Source organism: Tenebrio molitor, chromosome 5 (genome assembly GCF_963966145.1).
Source record: "Tenebrio molitor chromosome 5, icTenMoli1.1, whole genome shotgun sequence".
Taxonomy (NCBI): Eukaryota; Metazoa; Arthropoda; class Insecta; order Coleoptera; family Tenebrionidae; genus Tenebrio; species Tenebrio molitor.
Genome location: NC_091050.1, coordinates 19,478,779 through 19,503,700, shown reverse-complemented (window position 1 = coordinate 19,503,700; position 24,922 = coordinate 19,478,779). Strand labels below are relative to the sequence as shown.

Genomic DNA, 24,922 nt, shown 5'->3' with positions numbered 1-24,922 from the left:
TAAATTTTATCATTTGATAGTTTTTCAATTTTTTAACGTCATTTATTTTGAAGATGCAAGGCTAACTTGTTTTTTTTTAAATGGCACAGGGGACTTAAATGTAATATTTGGTTAAAAATTATGTACATATTTCGGGTTTAAACTTTTTATCTTTTTTATTAAAATATATGTTTCAATTAAATGTCTTACTTCTATACTTATTATTTACTTTTATTAATTTTTTGACCAAAGTGCAGGCGGCAAAGAATTAACAATGGCTAAAAAAACATTCTAAAGGTCAAATTTTTTCAAATTTTATTAATTCGATAATTTTGTTATAAAGTTTCGAGTAAATTGAGATATGCATGTGCTACATCACTAGATTCACAAAAAAATATTTTTTTTAACGATGTTAAATTTAACCTCTTGTGCCATTTAAAAAAAAACAATTTGGCTTTGTATCTTCAAAATAAAAGATGTTATAAAATTGAAAAAAATATCAGCCTATAGAATTTAAACACTTCTAGCTGTGTGCCAAATTTCAACGAGCTTTGCTAAACCGTTTTGAAAATATTTAGCTGTATCGATACTTTTTAGCGACCCGTATGTGATAAGAGTGATAACGAAAAACCGTTAGCTTTAATTCTGTGTAGTGATGCAGTATAGTAGAGTGCATTAATATGCTTTTTGTGACTTCCGTGGGGGTTTTGTTGTTACAAGCTGAATTATATATAAAATAGAAGCTTATGTACTGAGGTTTCAAAATCCCAAGGCCGTCAAAAAACGTCCTGTCCCAAAGGGCATTAAACTTAAAAAGCGAGTTAGATAGATGATCATCAAGAAGAATAAATGACAAAATTTTTGGTATATTTTTCACAAAAAGTTTTGTACAGTAAATATTTTTTTTTATATTTCTAAAATGGTCCGTGATTAAAGTTAACATTAGTCTCTTACGGGAGAATAAAATCGAACAAAACTTTAAACCCCAATATCTCAGTTTCAGATGGTTGAAAATCTAATTCATTTTACACAATTTTTTCGTTTCTATCGCGACATCTCTAAAACAAAAGCTCTAATCAAAATTTTGTATTCTTTAGAAAAGTTTGTATTATCTTTTGTGTTCATACTAGTATCGGTTTTATAATTTTGTGAATTATAATAAAAAAGAAATACTACTTAAATAGTGTGGGTGTGAATGATTTCTCCGACGATATTTTCGGTAATAAGCATGACTTTGTCCTTAACCTGTACTCAAAAAATGCAGATATTACGTCAATTAATACCTTGCGTGGACTCATGGCAGCTTCGACATCATTTCCTAAGCTACCACCAACGAAGGATGCTCTTAAGCAACATTGCTTAAGAGTGCATTATCAAACTAAAGTGTGGCTGAATGCCATGGTTCCTTGTCCACAATTACCTCCAATTGAAGAATTCGGTTGGCATATGGACGAGAAAGGCGAAGTTTTACCTGTTTTAACAACACTGCCTCCACTTCCAGAGAAATTAACAGTTTTAACTTCTTGTGGGTGCAAAAAAGGTAAGATATTGTTTTACTAATCATTCATAGGTCTACTAATAATCTGGTAATTTCAGATTGTGCAAGTAAAGTGTGCACATGCAAGAAAAGTACATTAGGGTGCATAGGTGCTTGTAAGTGCATGGCCCAGAAGTCCTGCAGGAATGCATTAACAATAACAGCAGCCGCATCACTTCCACCAGTTCCACAAAGTGATTCAGAAAGCTCTGATGACGAGTGAAATTTTATTAACTTTAAACGTTTCATTTAGAATTCAATATCTATTTAAGAGTATCATAACTAGGCTATATACATATTTATTATAATATGTTTATATTTTATTGATTGGTATTCTACGCGAGTTTATTTTGTTTCTATCTACCCCTTGGTTAAATTTGAAATATTGTATAAAGATAGATTTGTTATAATATACTAGTTATATACTGGTATTGTTATGAGTACATAAATAATAGTAATAATTAATACATAATATCCGGCGATAGTATCTGTAATGTGTGGAAGCGCAATGGAGCTACGGAGAAAAGTGCAATAAAAGATGGTTCATCGGGGTGGGGACGCCTACTAATGACTTATAGCGAATCCCCGAAAATTTACATTGCATTGCATTAAATTATATAACTTTTTTATTATAATTCACAAAATTATAAAACCGATACTAGTATGAACACAAAAGATAATACAAACTTTTCTAAAGAATACAAAATTTTGATTAGAGTTTTTGTTTTAGAGATGTCGCGATAGAAACGAAAAAATTGTGTAAAATGAATTAGATTTTCAACCATCTGAAACTGAGATATTGGGGTTTAAAGTTTTGTTCGATTTTATTCTCCCGTAAGAGACTAATGTTAACTTTAATCACGGACCATTTTAGAAATATAAAAAAAAATATTTGCTGTACAAAACTTTTTGTGAAAAATATACCAAAAATTTTGTCATTTATTCTTCTTGTTGATCATCTATCTAACTCGCTTTTTAAGTTTAATGCCCTTTGGAACAGGACGTTTTTTGACGGCCTTGGGATTTTGAAACCTCAGTACATAAGCTTCTATTTTATATATAATTCAGCTTGTAACAATAAAACCCCCACGGAAGTTATTTTTATGCATATATTGGAGCGCCGAGCACTCTACTAGTAAGAATTATGTGGAATCTGATGAAAAAAGAGAAAAAGGCTCGACGAACTTTAGAAAGATTTAAAGTCCCAACATATTAGCGGACAGCATAAAATTTTTAATAGAATGTCTCCCACAGACGGTGAGAATTTACTAACCAAAATAGGACCCAAAAATCTCCAAAAAGAATACGCGTTTTCGATGTGCAATCTCAATTTAAGGCAGGTAAGTATTAACGCAAATATTGTTAGTTCAGAAATTTGTTTAACGAATTAAAAGTAGCTATAACAATGAAGAAAATGAAGAAATTTTTTTTTCTTTACCATTTTACAGGTAAACATTCGTAATGACAATTTGTCAGTAGAAAACGTTTTTGCACCACCGGTCATTTTCACGTGTTTACCGATTTCATGAACATGTTTACTTATCAAAAGACGGTAAGTAATCAAATAAGAAATTATTGTTTAGATTCGGCATCGCGTGCAGAGCAATGGGCCATAAACTAAAGTCCATTCATTTTGTATTGAACTTTTCAAGGTCAAATAATTTAAATTTTGGCTTTGTAATTATGTTTTGTAAATAGTGACTTGCATCTAACCAACATAATGTGATTTAGCAATGCTCAATTCAACGTTTACGGTGTTTACCTGCATGTCATTATTTACAAAACATAATTAGAGCTAAAAAATAAAATTATTTGACCTTGAAAAGTTCAATACAAAATGAATGGACTTTAGTATGAAAAATGTAAAAAATGCCTTCTTTGGAAAAATCAAACAATTTAATAAATTAAAAAGAAATTTTTATCTATTTATTAATAGTTCCGATGATGCAAAAATATTATTAAGGCATCAGGCATCACGGCTGCTTGTCCGTCAGAATAACTGGATGCCCATTTTGGGGCCGATTTCTAATTTTACCTGAAAAGGTAGGAGCGAAGTTGCTGTTGATTATAACATTTACTCATTAATTTGTTAGGCTGTCTTACAAATATGGTGATCCATACATTTTATTAAATAGATACCACGGCGAAGCTGTGAACCTCGAGAGCGCATGCGCGCCACGAATGGTTCGCAGTGCTCCGCTCAGTGTCGGTTTTCTGACGAACCCAAAGCGCCATTCACAAACGCATCTCGACAAAGGGAGCTGACCACAGTCATAAACTCATAAATCTAATCTCCAACAATTTCAGTTACCATTAGTTTTTGTCCCTTATTTAAACGGTCTTGATTGTCAAATGAAACACTGTAGTTTTTTATGCATTTCATTTATGCTGAACAAAATAAATAGGTTATTATTTTTGAAAGCAACTCTTTACAGTAACTAATAAATAAGTTTCACTTTTTATAAAATAATGCGAATTGTGTCAATTTGTTATAAAAATGCATAAGTCGAGATGGAGCATGCCATCAGCTTCGCAAATCAATCCGATATTTAAGTAAATTATTGTTATATTACTACAGATTAATTCTCACATACATCAAACGTGCGTGTTCAGCGCTTGCTTTCATCCAATCAAAAATGTTTATCGCGGATAAATCGTCTTCCTAGTCTGTCTTCTGTCAAAAACGAATAAAATTGCATGTTACGCCTGTCAGATTCCCAAATTGCTTTTAATAATTGTGTTTTTAATAACTGTAAGTATTAAAAATAAATAATTAACGTTAAAGTTTGAATTCTGGAATTAATCTTGCCAAAAATAACGCGACCTAATTTGTTAAATCTGATAAAAAAATTAGGTCTTGTTATTTTACCTTCGATTATAATTTAATTTTTTTAAACTATAATTCGTTTTTTTTTTTGATGACACGGAGTCTATTTTCGGTACCAAAACTAAAAAACAACCAACATTCTACCTACTTTCTCCGAAGATGTGCAGTTATGGCTTTGCCTTTTTTTTAATTTTACGATGGGTGCAATATGATTAAAAAAGAGAAGAAGCGGCGACGTTGGTGGCGAACCGAACTCTATAGAAAACGCGTCGGTAATGAACTTATGCAAGATTTAAAATTTCAACATGTCAGTGGACATTATACAAATTTTGCAAGAATGTCTCCTACAGACTTTGACAAATTATTGACAATGATAGGACCGAAAATCTCGAAAAAAGATACTACTTGAAATGAAAGCCAGTCAAAATAGCGATATCAGCGCCTCTTGTAGCGAAAAAATCGTTACGGTTGCCTTTTATCTAAACGTCAAATCGTGTCGGTACTTTATTAATCGACTGGCTTTGGGTTTCTGCATAGACAACACAGTAAACCTATAGAACGCAAACTCCTATGCATTTTCCTCGTTTTTTTGGAAACGCACCCACCACAAGCCGTCAGGGGACGCTGCGGTTTTATAAAAATAAAAATCGCGGAAACTTGTGCCAAAATTTAAAAAATTATATTTTGACATATCAAGTCATAAGTAATAAATTTACTATTGTGAGACTTTGCACCGTGCAAAGGTATTATAAACCATGTGGAACTCGCCATAAATTTCCAAATCCAATTAAATATCCTGGGCGTTTTATGAAATGTATTAAAAAGACGGGTAACAAGCAGTTATAAACTTTGGAGCCTATGAAAGTGTTGGTATAACAGCTATACTGTGTGTGGACTTCATTTTACCAGCAAAGACTTCGGCACGAACGAATCTGGCCGTACCCTCGATACAACTTCCCTCCTTTTCCAGTCCACATTTACTTCCAGTAATAGTAAAAAAATATTGATAATTATATTTTAACTGAAAACTACTTTTTATAGAATTTTCATCCGATCTACTGATCTACGACGTTTCTACTGAAGACACTATAATTGTGTAACTCCTGTTTTATGTAGTAATGAAGCTGAAGATATAAATTCTTATGATGTGAAAGTTTCAAAAAGAAAATAAGAAAAGCTGAGCATATTCAACATTTTAAAAAGCCAAAATATCGATCCAAAATTCGGACTGTAATGTACCGAAAACGTATAAAACTTCATGCAAAATTCGATGAAAATAAAGAGCAAAATTTAAAGAGCAAACTTTTGGGTGAGGATGCAAGAAATACCAAACCAAAATTTATAAAAATGCAATGGAAATGTATTGAAAAAGATTAAAAATAAAAACTTCAAAATAAATGTAGTCTTTTAGTTTCATAAATAAATTACTTTAAATTAAAATAAATAAAAAAAAGCCAGGATATCCAGCTGGCTGTGTCTTATTTTGCACCTACCACAAGCCAGTAGATGGCGTCGGGGCACAAAAAACTCTGGGAGTTTGCGTTCTATAGGTTTACTGTGTTGTCTATGGGTTTCTGGGTACGGCAGCGCCGTACCTCGTTAAGGTTGTACAATGCCCAAAAATATTACGTTTCACCAACGTAAGATGGCTCTGAAGTTTCACACTCTGATAGTTGGCGTATAGGCAACACACCAACCTTCTATGCTCCCCTTTACAGATTTCAATTTCCTTATACAGGGTTATTCTAAATGATTGTAGTCGAAGTAGGCGTGAAAACTGAATGTAAAATTTATGGTTGCCGCTCCACATAAAAAAACATCAAAATGATGTGAATAGTGAGTACACACCGTTCACACACGGGAGTCAAATTGGGTGCAAAACAACTCAATATATCTGGATTCAGTCGTTAATTTAACAAAAATAAATAAAAATCTCATCACCGCACTTTTCACCTAAAAAATGACAGTGACAGCGACAAAACTGACAGTTCACATGAAAGCGGCAAAAATGTAATAACATGGGCATGGCCTGCTTCGACTACAATCATTTAGAATAATCCTGTATAAATAAGAAGGGTTGATGTGCAAGCACCACGGCCTCCTAGATATAACGATAGACTTTTAGTCTTACCGGCCGTGCGCATTCGTAGTTCAAGGCATTATTTTTGTTTTGAAGGGTGCGCTGCGGTACGGTGCACGATTGGTTGCCTACTAGAATTTATTTTTTTAACAATTTTTTTTTTTGCCATTTATGCAATTAGAAAACAAGAACAATGGAAACTACACATTGTAAAATTTAATAAAAGAAGTACTGCAACGATTAACAAGGGTTTAATGCTTGGTTTGAGTTAAAAAAAGTATGCAACCAATATTACACATTTTTGTGCTTTTGACTTCGTTTCAAAAGAGGGAGCTTAGGTACTCCCGTTACATGACCAACTTCATTAAACTATGTTATGGCCATCCCAAATGTCGAAAAAACGTAAACCAAATGACAAGCCGATGATGGAGATGAAGTGGCGATATCTAGTGAAATTTAGAATAACCACACATTTAAAAAGTTAAATATCAGGTTATGTTATATGCCATTTCATTGTCAAAAACTGTCAGTTTATACTTTTATGACACTATGGCAGGAACATGAAAAATTAGTTGGCGTCTTAGAACCTCGAATTCTGTAATTCTTGCATCGTTTTACTCCGAAATGATCAAGCTCCACGACGAAATTCCCATTCGGAGCAGTTTTGCTGTGATCTTTCATACTTGCGTGTGTAAAAACGTATTTAGAGGAAAGTTAGCGTCTTAAAACCTCGAATTCTGTAATTCTTGCATCGTTTTACTCCGAAATGATCAAGTTCCACGACGAAATTCCCATTCAGAGCGGTTTTGCTGTGTTTTTTCATACTTGCGGGTGTAAAAACGTATTTAGAGGAAAGTTAGCGTCTTAAAACCTCGATTTCTGTAATTCTTGCATCGTTTTACTACGAAATGATCAGGTTCCACGACGAAATTCCCATTCAGAGCGGTTTTGCTGTGTTTTTTCATACTTGCGGGTGTAAAAACGTATTTAGAGGAAAGTTAGCGTCTTAAAACCTCGATTTCTGTAATTCTTGCATCGTTTTACTACGAAATGATCAGGTTCCACGACGAAAACGTATAAACTGACAGTTTTTGACAATGAAATGGCATATAACATAACCTGATACTTAACTTTTTAAATGTGTGGTTATTCTAAATTTCACTAGATATCGCCACTTCATCTCCATCATCGGCTTGTCATTTGGTTTACGTTTTTTCGACATTTGGGATGGCCATAACATAGTTTAATGAAGTTGGTCATGCCCGTTAAATGTCATTTCGAAATCACAAACATTTTGCTGACGCGCAGGGCCGGATAAGAGACTTGTCTCTTGTCATATCTAGGAGGCCGTGGCAAGCACAATTGTTGTTATGTCTATTGACCGGTAGGTGGATTCAAAGTCGACCGCTTTCCTTCACCTCCTTTCCGCCCGAAGCTATGGCTATAATTTATATTTTTACTGTGGGTATAATCCTGTTAACAGGTGTACGAGCCCCGTCCAGCTTCAGTTGGCCCACTTACTACTAATTAAACAGAAAATAAAAAATATTATTTAGACGAACGTGAATGTATTTTTAACAACACTTAGCTAGTCTTTTATCTAAAGTAAAATATTCGCTCTGAGAATTCGAATGATAAATTTTGATTTGTAGATCTTTCTTTAATGTGCAACTCCAAAAACTTTCATTTTTCTGTTTAATTCCTGGTTTACTCCCCGGCAAATTTTCAAAACCTTCTTTCAAAATTTTCCGTACTTCCCCTTCAGATATCTGAAAGAGATTGAAGCTAACATTTTAAATTGGTCAATTTAAAAATCCAAAAATCTCAACCATTCGGTAAACTGGCATTTTCCCCAAAGTTTGACCATTTACTTTTTACAACACCAATGAACACTTTATTTTGTCTTTACAGTGAGGCATTTTCTCTTTATAACCCTACCTATCCACCCATTTATAATCTGTTTCAAAATCAAAAATCCACCAACAGTGCATCTACCTCGAAAATACAATCGACAACGTTGCCGACTTTTGTTTTTAGTGTGTCTGCAAGTGGCAGAAAAAAGTGGGGTTATGAAAGAAAGCTGTTGGACAGTTGGAATCAATTTCAACAATGAAAATTGGCATAATGTTACGGCCTTATGGAGTGCAGCCGGAGCTAGATGAAGTTGGCCATGCATCAGCATAACATGAAACGCCAAATTAAGAGAAAAACATTTATTGAAATGTCAAACTTGTCAGTGTCTAAGGTGCAACGGAAAACAAAGAATGATCCATAGCCAACCCTAAGTGAAAATTTTAATAGTCACTCGTTATAATATATGAGTGAAAACGCCCTTTGAAATTTAATGGGAAACGTAAATACAGGCATTACGAAATTATCGTTTCTCGTTTGCTTTATCTTCAAAAGTAGGTATGCAGTGGCCGTCTTTCTCGTGAACTTGTTTAAAGTAAACATAATACCAAAACAAAAAGTTAGTTTACGCGAATAAATATTAGTGGAAAAGCAAAAAAAAATGGTATGAAATAAAATCAACCCAAGAAATATTTTGTAGAGCTTGTGGTAAGCTGGTAATTTATTCATAAATCATAATTAAAAATATGCAATTTAATATTTGAAAATTATTATTTTTTGTAGTTTAAACAATGTATGTACTTACAATTTATTTTTGTTTATTAAACAACAACTTTAACGACCTACATCTGGACAGCATCTGCTGAGAGATGTATTTTCTGATGTCGTTTTAGGTTCTCCTTCGATTTCGTTTTAAATTCGCATTTATCACAATTATACCACTGGACAGCATGTTCTGCGAGATGAATTGTCTTATGTCGTTCAAGGTGCCTGTTATATAACGTTGTGTATTCGCATTTATCACAGCTATGCCACTGGAGAGCATCTGCTGAGAGATGAAGTTTCGTATGTCGTTTTAGGTTTTCCTTCCATTTCGTTTTAAATTCGCATTTATCACAATTATACCACTGGACAGCATGTGCTGAGAGATGAATTTTCTTATGTTCTTTAAGGTGGCTGTTATTTTTCGTTTTGTATTCGCACCTATTACAGCTATGCCACTGGACAGCATCTGCTGAGGGATTAATATTCTTATGCAGTTCTAGCTTGTCCTTCCGTTTCGTCTTAAATTTGCACTTATCACACCTATACCATTTAACATCTGATGTTGACAGGTGATTTTTCTTATGTCGTTTTAGGGAATGGTCCCATTTTGTTTTAAATTCGCATTTATCGCAATTATACCACTGGATGGCATCTGCTGAGAGATTAATTACCTTATGTTGTTTAAGGTCGCTGTTATATTTCGTTTTGTATTCGCACTTATCGCGGCTATACCACTGAACAGTATCTGCGGAGTGTTGAAGTTTCTTATGTCTGCAGAGACTGAAATAACTTTTAGATGTAAACTGACATTCGTTACAATGAAACCAATTTACAGCTTCGAGGGTGGCATGTTGATAGTTTACGTGTTCCCTTAGATGATTTTTGGTTTTTCCTTTGTACTTGCAATGAAAGCAACAAAATCTTTCCTTCTGGTGAAGTGACTGCTTCGCGGTCTGGTGTCTTCCCAAAACTGTTGCCTCCTTTGTCTTAAAGGAACAACATTCGCATCGGTACCACTCTTCATCACTACAAGACACAGTACGTAGGTTCTCACATTCTTCTTCTGTATCAAAACAGGAACTTTCCAAGCGTTTGATCCACAGTAAAACCCACAGACGTAAAACCGGATATGTTTTAAACGAGCACTTTTGACAAATGTAGTTTTTCACTACCGTGCCATTTTTTTGTTGATCTTGCACACACTCAGTGTCCTTTCTGTGATATTCCCTAATGTGTTGCTTTAAAATTACCACAAAATCGGTTTCAAAATTGCAGTCCTTGCAGTAGTATTTTTCCGAATCGTTTCTTTCGCATCTGGATGGTTCGAGTGGCACTCGGTGACGTTTCACGTCATTCGCCATGTAGTTCTTGCAGTTGTGAATATTTTCGTAGCCACATTTCGGAATACTCTCGTTATATTCCAGATTTGGCATTTTGATCTTGTACTTAATCTGAAAAATTTCATTTCATCTCAATTCAAAAAACTACTCAAAATAATTGCATAATATACAACTCTTGTCCTATCTACTTGTAAATTTTTATTTATATAAACTAGGCAAAAATGAATAGGGAATTTTTCCTTTTTTGATTTTTTTTTAAATACAGTTTAAAATTTGCAATGAAATGTGTGAGAAATATATTAATATACACATTAAATGTAATGTTTCAAGTACTTGTAACATTTTAAATTTATTTTGTGTTGAAGAATAAGTGGGAGGATTGGGGCAATTATTTTGTTTTCCAAGAAAAATTGTGAAATTCCCTATTCATTTTTGCCTAGTTTATTATACAGGGTCGCTACAAAGTATGGCAACAGTTAAATATCTCGAGAATGGTTTCTCGGAAAACCTTGAGATTTGGTAAGGAGTTAAGAGCATTTAAATTCTATTCTTTCCAATTTTTTCAGTTTTATACCTTCATTTGTTTTCGAGATACAAGGCTGACTTGAATTTTTTTAAATGGCAACAGGGGTTAATTTTATGATTTTTGAAAAGAGGTTTTTTTTCTGAATTCAACGATGTATCACATGTAATAATAGTTTACATAAGAATGGTCAAAAAAAATTTTTTAATTTTAATTCAAAAATAAATAAACAGTTATCTTTGAAAACAGTTTCTATTATTAATTTATTTATTACTTATTTATTTATTATAAAAATGTCTTATTTAAGTGAAACCGAGCGGATAGAAGTTCTAATGATGATTGGATATGGTGATAGGGGACGAAGCTGTGCTGAAGTGATGACACTTTTGATGACACACAAAAAATGAAACGGTCATTATGTGATAGAGTGTTGAATTAAAAAAAAACACTCTTTATCATGAAATTAACCCCTGTTGCCATTTAAAAAAATTCAAGTTAGCTTTGTATCTCGAAAACAAATGAAGGTATTAAACTCAAAAAAATTACAAATTATAGAATTTAAATGCCCTTAACTCCGTAGCAAATTTCAAAGAATTCCAACAAACGGTTTGATAGATTTAATAAAAAGAGCCTCAAACGGTAGCTACGTTTATTTATTTTTGAATTAAATTTAAAGATTTTTTTTTAGGGTTGTTATGTAAACTATTATTACATGTGATACATCGTTGAATTCAGAAAAAATAGTTATTTGTATAGCAAGGCTGCGAAATCCTACTTTGACGAACCGAGAGAAAAATTGTCGTCAAGGCCGCTTTGCGGCCGAGACAAGACAATCTCGAGGTCGTCAAAGGATTTCGTAGCCGAGGTGTACACAACATTTTGTGTGCAACCCGAAAATTTGTAATTATAAAATGAACAAGTAAAATTTCCTTCACTGTCAATAAAAATAAAGTCGGCCTACATGTCGCCATGTCGCTATGGAAACGACATAAATAAAACAATTCATTTTGAGAAAAATTGGAAAAATGTCGCAAAAAAATTACAACGTTTTTGTTCCGTCTACTTCCCCAGATTGTGCAGTGTCCAATTTAATACCAGAAAAGTCCAAACGGCAGTACGATAAGTGTTACAATGACTTTAAAGAGCGGTGTAATAAAAATAATGTGAAAACGGTGTCGGAGAATGTTGTTTTGGCTTATTTAATGGAAAAATCAAAAACTGTGAAAAGTTCAACTTTATGGAGTACATATTCAATGTTGAAGCTCACGCTGAACATACGGGATGGCATTGGTGGTACGAAGTTTCTGAAATTGGTACCTTTTTTGAAAAAAAATCAGTTGGTTATCAGGTGAAAAAGTGTAAGGTATTGACACGAGACCAGATCAATTTGCTGTATAATCTGCCCTTTTTTTAGGTCATTTTAATCATGGGAATATTAGGAGCCATGCGAAGAGACGATGACGAACTAACCAAAATGTCTATCGATGACATCAAGGATGAACATTCTGTATTAATAGTGGCCGTTCCTGACACAAAAACTGACATAAAACGAACTTTTACTGTCACCAATCCAGAATTTGTAAGATTATACCGCAAATATGCAGCTCTTGTTCCGTGTACTCATCCAGAGTTAAAAAAAGATTATAAATTGTGCAGTGTCGCATTTGAAACCTGAAAAATCGAAACAGCAATATAAAAAATGTTACAGTGACTTTGAGACTGATGTAACAAGAAGAATGTGAAAACCCTGTCGGATAATGTTGCATTGGCTTACCTATTTACTGGAATTTATTTATTGTGACAGGTAAACGTTAAATTCTGTTATAAGTTTTAGGTTATTTTAATCGTGGAAATATCAGATGCCGTGCGAAGAGACAAATAAACCAAAATGTCTGTTGATGCCATTCATGATTCAGGATATGTTACTACTCACTAGTTACTAGATATTTCCCTTTTTGACCGGTGGAAAATTAACCTAATTCATACGTGTCTGTTCTAGATCGATCTTTTTTACCGACTCGTCAATACGTCAATCATCGAATCATCAGGCGACCACACCATTTGAAATTGGCGGGAACTTCAAACCGGATGAAAATTCTGTACTAATAGCGGCCGTTCCTGACACAAAAACTGGCATAAATCAAACTTTAACTGTACCCAATCCAGATTTTGTAAGATCACACCGCAAATATAGAGATAGATATGTTGTAATTGTGATAATAAATAAATATTGAAATGACTTTTACTTTTACGGCCGTCGTCAAGGCAACGGCTGCGAAATTCAATTTCGCGGCCTGCTCTAGGCACGCGAAGTGCTCATTTCGCGTACGGTTGCACACAAAATCTCTTTTCAAACATCATAAAAATAACCCCTGTTGCCATTTAAAAAAATTCTAGTTAGCTTTGTATCTCGAAAACAAATGATGGTATAAAACTGAAAAAATTGCAAAGAATAGAATTTAAATGCTCTTAACTCCATACCAAATCTCAAGGATTTCCATTCTCGAGATATTTAACTGTTGCCATACTTTGTAGCGACCTGTATATTTATATATTCAACTATACTAAGGACAACGTAACATTTTATCTGCCCCGCCCATTACATTTTCTTAGTTACCAATCAAATACCGGGTGATCAAGAAGGACTGTTTAAGTTGGCAATACAATTAAGAAAAATTTTTAATTCGGTTATTTATAACACTGCAACCGGATATGTTTTGTTGGTTTATTTGATAAATATCTGATGTAGGTATAGCATTAACAACGACAAGCCATCAACAACCGAAAATTACTCCTGTTATACGATTTAAAATACAATTCAGTGTTACCAACTTAAACAGTCCTTCTTGATCAACCCGTAGGTTGTTCAGAAGATCTGATTTACACAGAAAAAAAATTCTAACATTCAAATTATCTTAATGACATTTTATTTTTTAAAACCTAAAACAATAATAATTGTGGACTTGACAGCAAAATTCTAACCTTAACTTTTTTACGTGCCAAATGTGACGAAAAATTATACAGATTGAATCTGGCTTTGATTCTCATTGGTCAATTTATGTGGGCGGAGCATTAACGTCAAGTTAACATTGATGACAGTTTCATATTACAAATTGACTTTTCTCTTGTCAAAAATTTAGAATTGTCTCCCTCGCTTCCGAGGGATTGTCCATGAGCCAAACTACCTTGTGGAAACCTTTTCAATTTTCCCTCGGAATTTCTCATTCAGCGGTCCATTTTTCGGTATTTAACATTTTGCAATGATGAGTCTGACAGTGACAATGGTTGACAGTAGTAAAAAATAAGGTTAACCATCCTAATGCTGGATTTACAACTTTATGTTACTCATATGATTTTGACAACGGAAGTAATTTGTCCCCAATAGTGCACTAGATTCAACCTCTTCAAATAACATGAAAATAAAAAACTTCAACATTGGCAACGTTCGTTCGCAGAGCCTACATTGAACCGTCCCGTTCACAAATTTATACTAAGGAAAACAAACATTTTATCTGCCCCGCCCATTACATTATCTTAATTACCAATCAAATAGGTTGTTAAGATGATCTGATTTACACAGAAAAAAAATCTAACATTCGAATTGTCTTAATGAAATTTTATTTTTTAAAACCTAAAACAATAATAATTGTGGACTTGACAACTAAATTCTAACCTTCAGTTTTTTACGTGGCAAATGTGATGAAAAATTATAGAGATTGAATCTCGCTTTGATTCTCATTGGTCAATTTATGTGGGCGGATAAAAAGTTATAACGGCAACGGCAATACTATAGTAACCTCTATAACTCTGTTTGTCAACAATCTGTCATTGGGTATATCGGTGATCAAGAAACTTGTAATCGAATCTGTCTCGGATATGAAACACGCCTTCTCCGATTGATATGTTTAATTGTGGCATGTAAAGCTGCATTATTTGAAAACTGATACAATTAATTATAGTTACTAAAAATTTGATATTCTCAAAGGTTCAAATACATATACCGGGACATTTTTTTAACATTGAACATAGTCCATACTTACTCCCTATGTTCAGTTTTAAAAAGCACATTGTGAGTTGCTATGCAACCAATTATACACACCCCTGTCAAAAATGGTCGCAATGTTGACTAGAAATGTCATTCAAGCATTCAAGATGATTCAAATTTCAAGCAAAGGATAAGTGACTGAAAAAAATGTCACGCACATTTATAATGCTCTGATTGCCATGGTATTAATGATTATGGCTAAATACGGCAACCATGTACGAAAATGTATGTGGCAACTGTGAAGGTGGAGTAGAGTTGACATTTGTATGACATTTCCTAGGCGTGCATTTGATTTTTTTATATCATTGCACATTGACTTGACAATTTTCAAACTTCCGCGACTATGAACTCTCAAAGAAATGTCAACTCTATCTTACCTACAGGGTTGCCACATAAATTTTCATACATAGTTGCCACATTTATCCACAACCATTTTGAATCAACCAATATAAATTCTATTGAAACACCACCTGTTGATTGTCAGTTTAGAAACGCGGCAAAAATGTTTAGTACCTAATTTTTATGTTATACGGGGTGATCAAGAAGGACTGTTTAAGTTGGTAATGCTGAATTTTATTTTTAAATGGTACAACTGAAGTAACTTCCGGTTGTTGACGGCTTCACACTGACAGCCGCATCAGTGACAAGTCAAATTTGACATTTCAAATTAAATTAAACATGCTGGTGAATCATACGAGAGAAGAGTTAATTTATGTTTAGGGCCAAATGGGGAGCACTTCGAAAATTTCCTTTAGTTAATTTTTAGATTATTATTCCGAATTCCAACTTTGATTTCTTTTTGCCGTTAATTTTTACTCTCATAACCCACCATTTTGTCGTTATTAATGCTACGTCAGATATCTGTCAAATAAACCCACAAAACATATCCGGTTGCAGTGTTGTAAATAGCCGAATAAAAAAAATGTTCTTAATTGCATTGCCAACTTAAACAGTCCTTCTTGATCACCCGGTATTTTATATACCTACGAGTATAATCGTGTCAAACATAAATTACTCCCTAGAATTCTAACTTTTAGGGAAATAACGTTTTTCGTGTTGTGTATAACTAGAATTTTCAAAAGTAATTTTGAATGCTTAAGGTTGGTTACTACGAATTGAGAGATTAAGTTCAACTAAATATGCCGCCAGAAACCAAAATTGATTGTGAAACGAAAAAACATCTATCACTTAGCGAGAAATAGAGCTACGAGTATATGCAACTGTTACAAGGAATTCGCTGCCTTACGGTTACGATATTTTTTGTTTGTCACCAGAAATCGCATAGCCTCCAACCTAACCAAATTTATGGCAACCTAGTAACGAATATCTCTAAATCCTAGCACAGCAAATTTGAAATCATAAGTACTGTGGCGAGCAATAAATCTTGGTCGTCAATGCCATTTCAAAACTTGGTTAGATTGTCACAAATTTAAAACAATTCGCTGCCTGATTATGCCCATGTTAACAAAGTGTCAAAAAAAATGAGAAAAAAAAGACAATTAATGTCATACAACATGATGATACTATCCATTTACTAAACTACCGCACTGTCAAAGTGTTTTTAAGTTGCCGCACTGCCATTCTGAGACTAGTAATTTTTACTTTAACGTTGTCACAAAAATTTGAAATTTCATATTTTAAGTTAAGTTTAATAAATTCGCTTTCTTTCATTCAAAGTATGTATTACTTACACGAAATGGCTGAACAAGAAAAAGATATGAATCGTAAAAGAATACTGTTAACGGCCAGAGAGAAGCAGGGTATTGTTAATTATTGTTGGGAATGAAGAGAATTAACTTCCATTGACATAACCAAACTTTTCTTGTTGACGTTTTTATAACTATGTAGATTTTGTGTACAGACAACTGAAATAAAAAAGATACTATTGCGGGCAAAAAAGTGGGACATCAAATTTCTGTCAGTTTTGAAAAATTCGATGTAGTTCAAGCTTTATTGTAATTTTTTTGACACTATTCCAGCTGACAGTTTAAAAATTTATTTTACACCCCAATTTTCCTTTTCCAAATGCCCTCTTGTTTTGATAAAGGTAGATTTTGATTGGAACTTTGCATTAAATAAATATTCACTACGTGCTTACTTACAATCATTCCCTACAACCTACAATACTTAATGACAACGTCAATCAATTCAAAGTAGGGTTAGAATCAGGTAAGGGTTATTTCACATTAAAAGTCACGACAATGACGTTGATGTTCCACTTTTTTTGCCCGCAATAGTAGACTTCAAAAAAAAATCAAAAATTTTACACTGACAGTGCGGGAGTTTAATAAACGGATAGTAGGTTATGATATTTAAGACTGTTTTACAACGGAGCATTTTCGATTGCGTCAAAGAATGACCTTGACGACGATCAAAATTTATCGCTCGCGACTGTATATACCATCGGTTGACATTAAAAGCTGGGACATCCAAAAATTTTTCATTATGTATCAAACTTTCGCTTTGTCACAGATTTATCAGATTAACTATTGCCACATTGCCAGTCTTGTAAAATTAAAATAATAACCACCACCTGTTGAATTAAGTTGGTGAAAACAAAATTACACTAAGTGTATAATGGCAATTTTGATATTACTAAAATGCTAGACCAATCAAATCTAAGTACACAACGTTGCCGGTTGATTTTCTGGGTAGAATGCAGTGTTGGTGGTTATTTGGTTTTGGCAGTGAACTCCATACTACCTGGAAGGGACGGGAACGTATCGGCGACTGAGGCAATCTACAGATGTATGCAACCCGCCACTGTGTAGGATTTCTATCCTTTTCTGGCTTGTGGCCGGTATTGACCCATCATACGACACATCATACTAATAATGCTAATAAGAGGCGATAAATAGAGGAAAGTAATAAATAAAAGCCATTTTAAATAGAATGACAATATTTACTGTTACGGGACACAATTATTACTTTAAAAAACACAGAACATGAACAATTTTTGAATAAAATTAATTTTGTCATTTTTTGACATATACTTGAGGCTTTGCCGTGTAATCGAAAATTTAAAAATTTTGCATGGTGATGCATTCTGCATTTTAAGAACACATCAGTTATGTTCTTAACTAGGTAGTTGTATTACATGCAAATCTTCATCTATAAATTCTTCCGTCACCGGGTGTTTTGGCAAAAATAGTTCCAAATTTTGCGCAAAATTAGTAACGGCTGCATTTTGCATCAATTTTTTAAAATTTGACTTATGTTGTAACAAGCTTACGTATGAAAACTTATTTTAGATCTCGAATCCTGTAAATTTTTGCAACCATAAGCAACACAATTCAGGACCATTTTGGAACTAAACTCGGTACAGGTTGCAAAGACACACTTGTCATTTGCAACAGCATTTTTTTCATATTTCTGAACCAAATAAAGGCACAAAGGGACCAAAAAATCATAGTTTGGGTTGAATATTTTCCATATATGTAAGTACAGTTTTAAAGTAATTTCAAATGACTAATGCCATAAAAGTGACAAGTGTATCTTTGCAACCTGTACCGAGTTTATAGATAAGCACAAATACCATTTAAGTCTGAAAATCACTGCACACGACAACGAAGTGATTGTCAGTCAAACCTGTATATTTAGAGATTTCACCTAGTATAAACAGTAAAAGCGCTATCAAAGGTACACCTGACAACGAACGCAGCACTCTTAAACGAGTTAGACAGCGACGCAAATACTACACCGCGAGTCTGTCTTTGTTCATGCGCCTGACACAAAAACTGTTACGGTCGGCAATAGGACGGGTCCCTTCCAGATACGAGTAGTATTGAGTTCACTGGGTTTTGGCAAAGACTATACGTGTAGTTTTTGGGAGGTTAACAATAATAATTATAATCTGGCAACAGCGCTAGCAAAATGCGCGTGAAATACAACGTGATCAAGAATGACAGAATCTGTTGGTAACAATGAACATTTGAATGATTTTGGTACCACTGTAATCTAAACGCATTTCGGGTTGTCAGCTTTGACAGAGTTGACAGGCGAATTTGACGTTTACCATCAAAGGGTCATTTTTGTAGTAGCATAAACATACCCGACATAACCTATTTTTTTTTTAATGTCGTGTCAAGTTTAAACATCCGGTCAGTGCCAATTACGAAACAGAAAAACACCAATATTTTTCAATTGTTTCATTGCCAGCAGACTCAGTCATTGTTGATCATGCTGTACAATCATTTGCGCATGCGTCGGATTTGTCGACATAAACTGTAACTGTATAATTTAGTAATTTATCGTAATTTACCAACTCTTCTCGAGTGCCAGGTGGGGGTTTTCAAAATTATTTCATTTGATGGCTCATTTATTCAAATCACATAAAAAATAAGCAAGATACAGCATCAAAGGTTTTTCGTCGGTCACCTGTTATAAGTAACCTTACCTTGTTATAAACTGCGTCTATCGATATTTTAAAACGACCTTTTGCTTCCTTCAGTGGTTTATTGCCGGCTAACAAAGATTGTCGTAAAAGTAGTGAGTAACCGATCCTCAATAATCCGCAGGTACCATCAAGAGTTTTTGTTACGGCCACAGGTAAATTGCGCACAGCGGTCAGGGATTAAGCAGGTATATTCCAAATTGACCTTTTACGCCGGTAAATTGCACACAAATCCTCTTGGGTTGGTTCGACAGGGTTGAGGATTTAAATTCAGGTAGGTATATGTATATAAAGAAATATTTAGGCCTGTCATCACATTTAATCACTTTTTAGTAAACAAACTTTTTACCTTTTATTTCCCTATGAATGAGTTTGGTTGGTCTAACAGATAGGTATATCCTTTTCAGCCTTCCTTTTAACACTGTTGCTTATCCTTTGCCGATATATATCAGATGGATCATGATTATGATTGAGATTGCTCTCAATCATGTCATTCCGGCTCGTTATATAGAAGTTTGCTTTGCAATTTTTGTTACTACAACGCCAATACGTTTTTCCCGACGAGAGTGTTCTACCTTTTCTAAACTTTGCACCGTCTATAACCATTAGGGTTTTACCCCGTTCACTCAACATTGTTTCCATGTTATAAATTGAAACAGCCACTTCTCACTTGCACTGGATTCGAGGGGTGCTACCTGTACTTGTACTCTGGAGGGGGTCGATAATCCCTCCGCCCCAAGTATCTGGTATACTTTTCTGGATTTTTGACCGCTGTGCGCAATTTACCGTTGCCGTTTGTTACAGTAATGAGACCATCATAAACGACCCAAAATGTTAACTAGTGTTTAAAAAGTCGTTTCAAAATATCGATAGACGCACTTTACTCGAAATGTTTTGGATATGGATTGTCAAACTCAAGGTCGCTTAAAACTTATGATTGAACTGTACATTAGTGAGATCTGTCATAAATTCCAATAACCTTATTGGCGCGTTTAGTTACTTTTGCTGGTAGTGCCAACTTAACGACAAGTCCCCAATCCACATCCATAACGTTCCGGCTATATTTCAGTTGACAATAGAGAGTTTTCGCGTTACGCTTTTCAGATAACCGTGTACCGTTTACGCTAACGCCGGTGTTGCTAGGCAATAGCGTAACCGATTCATTATTACAATAAGCGATTACGGTAATTACTCGCGAATAGCGTACCGGTTATTTTAACGGAACGTAACGCGAAAACTCTCTATTAATTATTATCGATGCGGTTGAATATCGAACATTTCCAAAGCTGACCCGATTACAAATTTTCTTGATCACACAAGGCTACAGCGGCACAAACGACTTTCGGTAATTATAACGTGCTCTATTTTTTATGTTTAATTTACCTATCGAAATTATGTGATACCCTATTTTATATACAAAGCAAGTACGTACTTACCATTAATTCTCTCAGAACAGGAAAGGAGTATTTAAATTGTTCACAGTTAGTGTGTATTCACTATTCAGTGTTCACATTTCTGTTTGGTTATCTATCACATGGACGTGGACGCGACAGACAGAATTGTCATATTCATAATGGAAGGAAAGGGAAGGGAACTATGAATATGAAAGATCAAGACGACCCCTAGGAGTGGGGTTGCCAACTTTTCAACATAATGGCGCATCTTTTAAATTTAATCTCCTTATTGTAAATGTTTATTTCAATTTATTTTAATTTAAATCAAAGATGTTAGTGCATAGAAACAAAGCTAAAGTCAATAAACACACTTCCAAGTGTTTTACAATTTTTTTTATAAGTGTCATTACACATCAACATTATTATGTAATACCGTGCGATCGAATAAAAAAAAATCAGATTAGGCGAAAATGGTGGTTTGAACCAATCAAAGCATCAGAATAGCACAATCCAGGTAACTCGATTTTTTTTTATTCGATCGCACGTTACTAATATGTACTTACTAATAAACCTATTGTGAAGGAAAAATAACAATACCATAAAATAAAAAATATATTGAGTTTAAACATGTTTTACAATAAGTTTCTGTTAGTTTTGTATTGCTATGGGAAAAGTTAATTATTCACTAAGTATAATCTGTTTCAAAATCAAAAATCCACCAACACTGCATTCTACCTCGAAAATACAACCGACAACCTCGCCAACTTTTGTTTTTAGTGTCAGAAAAAAGTGGGGTTATGAAAGAAAACTGTTGACAGTCGTTTAGGTTGTAATTCATCGTGTTTTTCTTATTCACATTTTATTATTACACTCAAAAGGTGGTAGCTATACCTATATTATTTTGTGTTACTTAATAAACTTAACAGTTCAGTGTCAAATTTTGGCAGGACGTTGGGCCAACCTAAAAAAAAGAAATTTATTCTAGGGATTTCTTTGTTTCTGCCAACATAATTCAACAGGTGGTGGATTTTTGATGTTGAAACAGATTATAGGTACTATGGCGGACAATAAATTTAGGCCGGCAAATTTCTGACATTTCAAAAAAGTCAATGCAAGCGACCATTTATTGTCATTATGACTGATGTGTCAGTTTGTCAAACTGAAGGTTTTCAAGCTGTTTGGCGTCTCCTTCGCCCTTTTCGTAACTTACAGATCATGACGCCTAGCATAACTGATTTGTAGTAGCACTTCTCTCTAGTGCGCGCTTCTTTTCCCAATTTTAATTTTGATTATCGCTGTCACGATGACAAGAATGACAAAAATCAAAAATGGGGTTAGTTGAACATAATGCTAGCTTCACATTTTGATGTCAAGCCAATGTCAGGCCGGCCTAAATTTATTGTCCGCCATAGTACCTATAGGCTTTGCCATTTCTATTGAAACACCACCTGTTGATTGTCAGTTTGGCAACGCTGCAAATATGTTTAGTAATTTTTTGACTATTATTGTCAGTCTTGATTTTTGTTGAATGTCATGTCATATTTGACTCAACGCGTCTTTCGTTCAATTATAAACCAATAATTATCAAGAATTTATTGTTTTTTCGCGAAAATAGAGCAAAATAGAAAAAACGAGTCCTTATGGGTGCTGACATGAAGAGAGCTCTTATTAAATTATATGATAAACTGCATTTAAGTCACCAAATGTGGTCAGTCAGAAAAATTTGTGTTGAAATTTCATAAATCTTTTCTGTAAGTTAAAAAAGGCGTCTTTCTATCATTCTAAAAAGCGTGAGCGTCTTCGGCTTAGAACGTATTTACATTTGCTAACATTTAGCTATAACATCAAAATTAAATCCCGCACTTTTTTTCACACGCCACTTGGCACATGCGCCTTAAGGGGACATCTTAAATTATTGTTCTAAAATCTAAATTTTAACTTTGATATTCATCTCTTCAGCTAAACTTTCAGCGAGTGCAGTTTTATTTGTTATTATTATAACTCATTTAACTTTAACAGCAGAAAAGTGAGGTTACGTGTAAGTTTCGTTCATCCTCTGCGGTTTCACCATAAGAAAAATTCAATAAAAAAAAGCATTTCAGCAAGTGTAGTTTATTAAAATACTTAATACATATAAGTACATTGAAATAAACCAAAATAATTATTTTTTTACTTAAACTTTTCCCCAATTCATTCAATTATGAGTTTTGAGTTCCTCAAAGTCCTGATTTTTTTTAATCCTTACAATCTTACCCCACATTGCCCACATACCCCCATAATACCAAATTCTTTTTCCAGATATCTGATATTACTGTCTACAGAATTATCCAATCACACCTGAGAGGCGAAATCCTTCAAGATTCCAAAACTGGCGCCAATCCTTTGATTTTGTAATTTCCTTGTTCATTGATTAAAATTCTTTGAGTTTCCCTTGGGTTTTACCTTCCAGCAGGAACACTAACAACGACAGATAACCACGCTAAAAACCACTCACTCACATTTGTGGTGGTAGGATTCGCAGGCGTAAAATTTTTAGATTTCTATTAACATTTATATTAAATTATATTAAGAATGCACGATGCGTCGACGAGATAAATATGTAATTGCTAAATGTGTAGTTAGATCATTGATTTATCAATTTAAAATATTTATTTTGACAGCGATTTGCTTTGACGTTTTAGGAACTAGAAAATGTCAAAATTTCAAATTTCTCACTAAAAGCCGTTTTACAACCAACCGAACCTGTTACACATTGCTAAATTTTAGGAAAAATCCAACAGGTGGTGTTTCAATAGAAATGGCAGAGCCTATATACTGAAATGTAGATATCGCCCTTGTTTATTGTTGGTCAAAGCCAGTCGATTAATAAAGTACCGACACGATTTGACGTTTAGATAAAAGGCAACCGTAACGATATTTTCGCTAGAAGAGGCGCTGATATCGCTATTTTGACTGACTTTGGCATGGATTTATTAGTAATAAATTACTAATTATTACTAATAAATTACTAATTATTACTAATAAATCCAGTCAAAATAGCGATATCAGCGCCTCTTGTAGCGAAAATATCGTTACGGTTGCCTTTTATGTAAACGTCAAATCGTGTCGGTACTTTATTAATCGGCTGGCTTTGTTGTTGGTCATAGAAAAAATATTGGTCACCGACATTTTTGGGATAATGTTTTAGCGAAAAACTACGAAACAAAAAATTATGAGAAATTACAGTATTTTACAGTAGAAGTCCGTTAGGACAGCCTTTACGGCCTACCCAGAGAATTTGTTAGACGAGCTGGAACAGTGAGTCGAATAATATTGCGTCTTTACATGGGAGATATTTTAAAGAACTGGAACAACCAGAAATTAATATTCAGGCTTCTCATACATGGTTTAAGAAATCAAATATTCACCCTGAGACTGAGGGTTTTATATTTGCAATACAAGATCGTGTTATCAATACAAGAAATTATAAAAAACACATATGCGGTTTAAATCGATCATCGATAAATGTAGGATTTGCGGAACTGAAGGGGAAACCATTGAACACATCATTTCTTCTTGCATCGTTTTGGCTCAAAGCGAACATAAGAAACGTCATGGTATATTCGCTAAAATTATACACGTGAATTTAGCTGTTAAATTCAATTTATTAAAGGATACACAACCACATTATATTTATAAACCAGAAAGTTATTTGGAAAATGACAATTACAAATTTATATTTTGATCGCATAGTTTTAACTGACATTCACATTCAGCATAACAGACCAGACATTATTATTTTAAATATACAACAAAAGCAAGCATATCTTTTAGATGTAGCTGTTCCAAATTCCCATAATATAACACAGACATATAACACAAAAATTATTAAATATTTAGAACTCTCCGTTGCTATGAGAAATCTTTGGAGTTTAGAAAAAATTTCTATTTTACCACTTATAATTTCGGCAACGGGAATAGTACCGCAATCACTTTAAAAATTTTAAAATTCTGGATTTAGGGAACACATTGGTAGTTGAAATTCAAAAAGGTATATATATATATATATATGTACTCATGTCATATCGTGAGGAAATTCCTTAACATTGACACAGAACATAATATACAACAAAGTCAAAATGCGGAGGCGAAACGCCTGTAATTATGTTGATAAGCACTGCACTATTACTTGATAGTATTATCCGTAAT

General features: G+C 33.8%; 1 protein-coding gene and 3 long non-coding RNA genes across 4 annotated transcripts; 2 read left to right on the top strand and 2 right to left on the bottom strand.

The window, feature by feature from the left end:
- The first annotated feature begins 647 nt into the window (after positions 1-647).
- LOC138132049 (uncharacterized) lies at positions 648-2,458 on the top strand. The gene is made up of 2 exons (XR_011159970.1): positions 648-1,519; positions 1,576-2,458. It is a non-coding gene; the product is annotated as an uncharacterized lncRNA (long non-coding RNA).
- Positions 2,459-8,970: 6,512 nt separating this feature from the next.
- Positions 8,971-20,933, bottom strand: LOC138131882 (zinc finger protein 761-like). The gene is made up of 2 exons (XM_069049151.1): positions 20,777-20,933; positions 8,971-10,490 (listed from the first exon to the last, which is right to left on the bottom strand). Exons 1-2 carry the CDS (start codon positions 20,777-20,779, stop codon positions 9,117-9,119), a joined length of 1,377 nt encoding a protein of 458 aa, XP_068905252.1. The 5' UTR covers positions 20,780-20,933; the 3' UTR covers positions 8,971-9,116.
- Positions 11,641-12,825, bottom strand: LOC138131423 (uncharacterized). Its single transcript, XR_011159805.1, has 2 exons — positions 12,677-12,825; positions 11,641-12,573 (listed from the first exon to the last, which is right to left on the bottom strand). It is a non-coding gene; the product is annotated as an uncharacterized lncRNA (long non-coding RNA).
- On the top strand, positions 12,569-13,141 carry LOC138131422 (uncharacterized). The gene is made up of 2 exons (XR_011159804.1): positions 12,569-12,706; positions 12,902-13,141. It is a non-coding gene; the product is annotated as an uncharacterized lncRNA (long non-coding RNA).
- Positions 20,934-24,922: the final 3,989 nt, after the last annotated feature.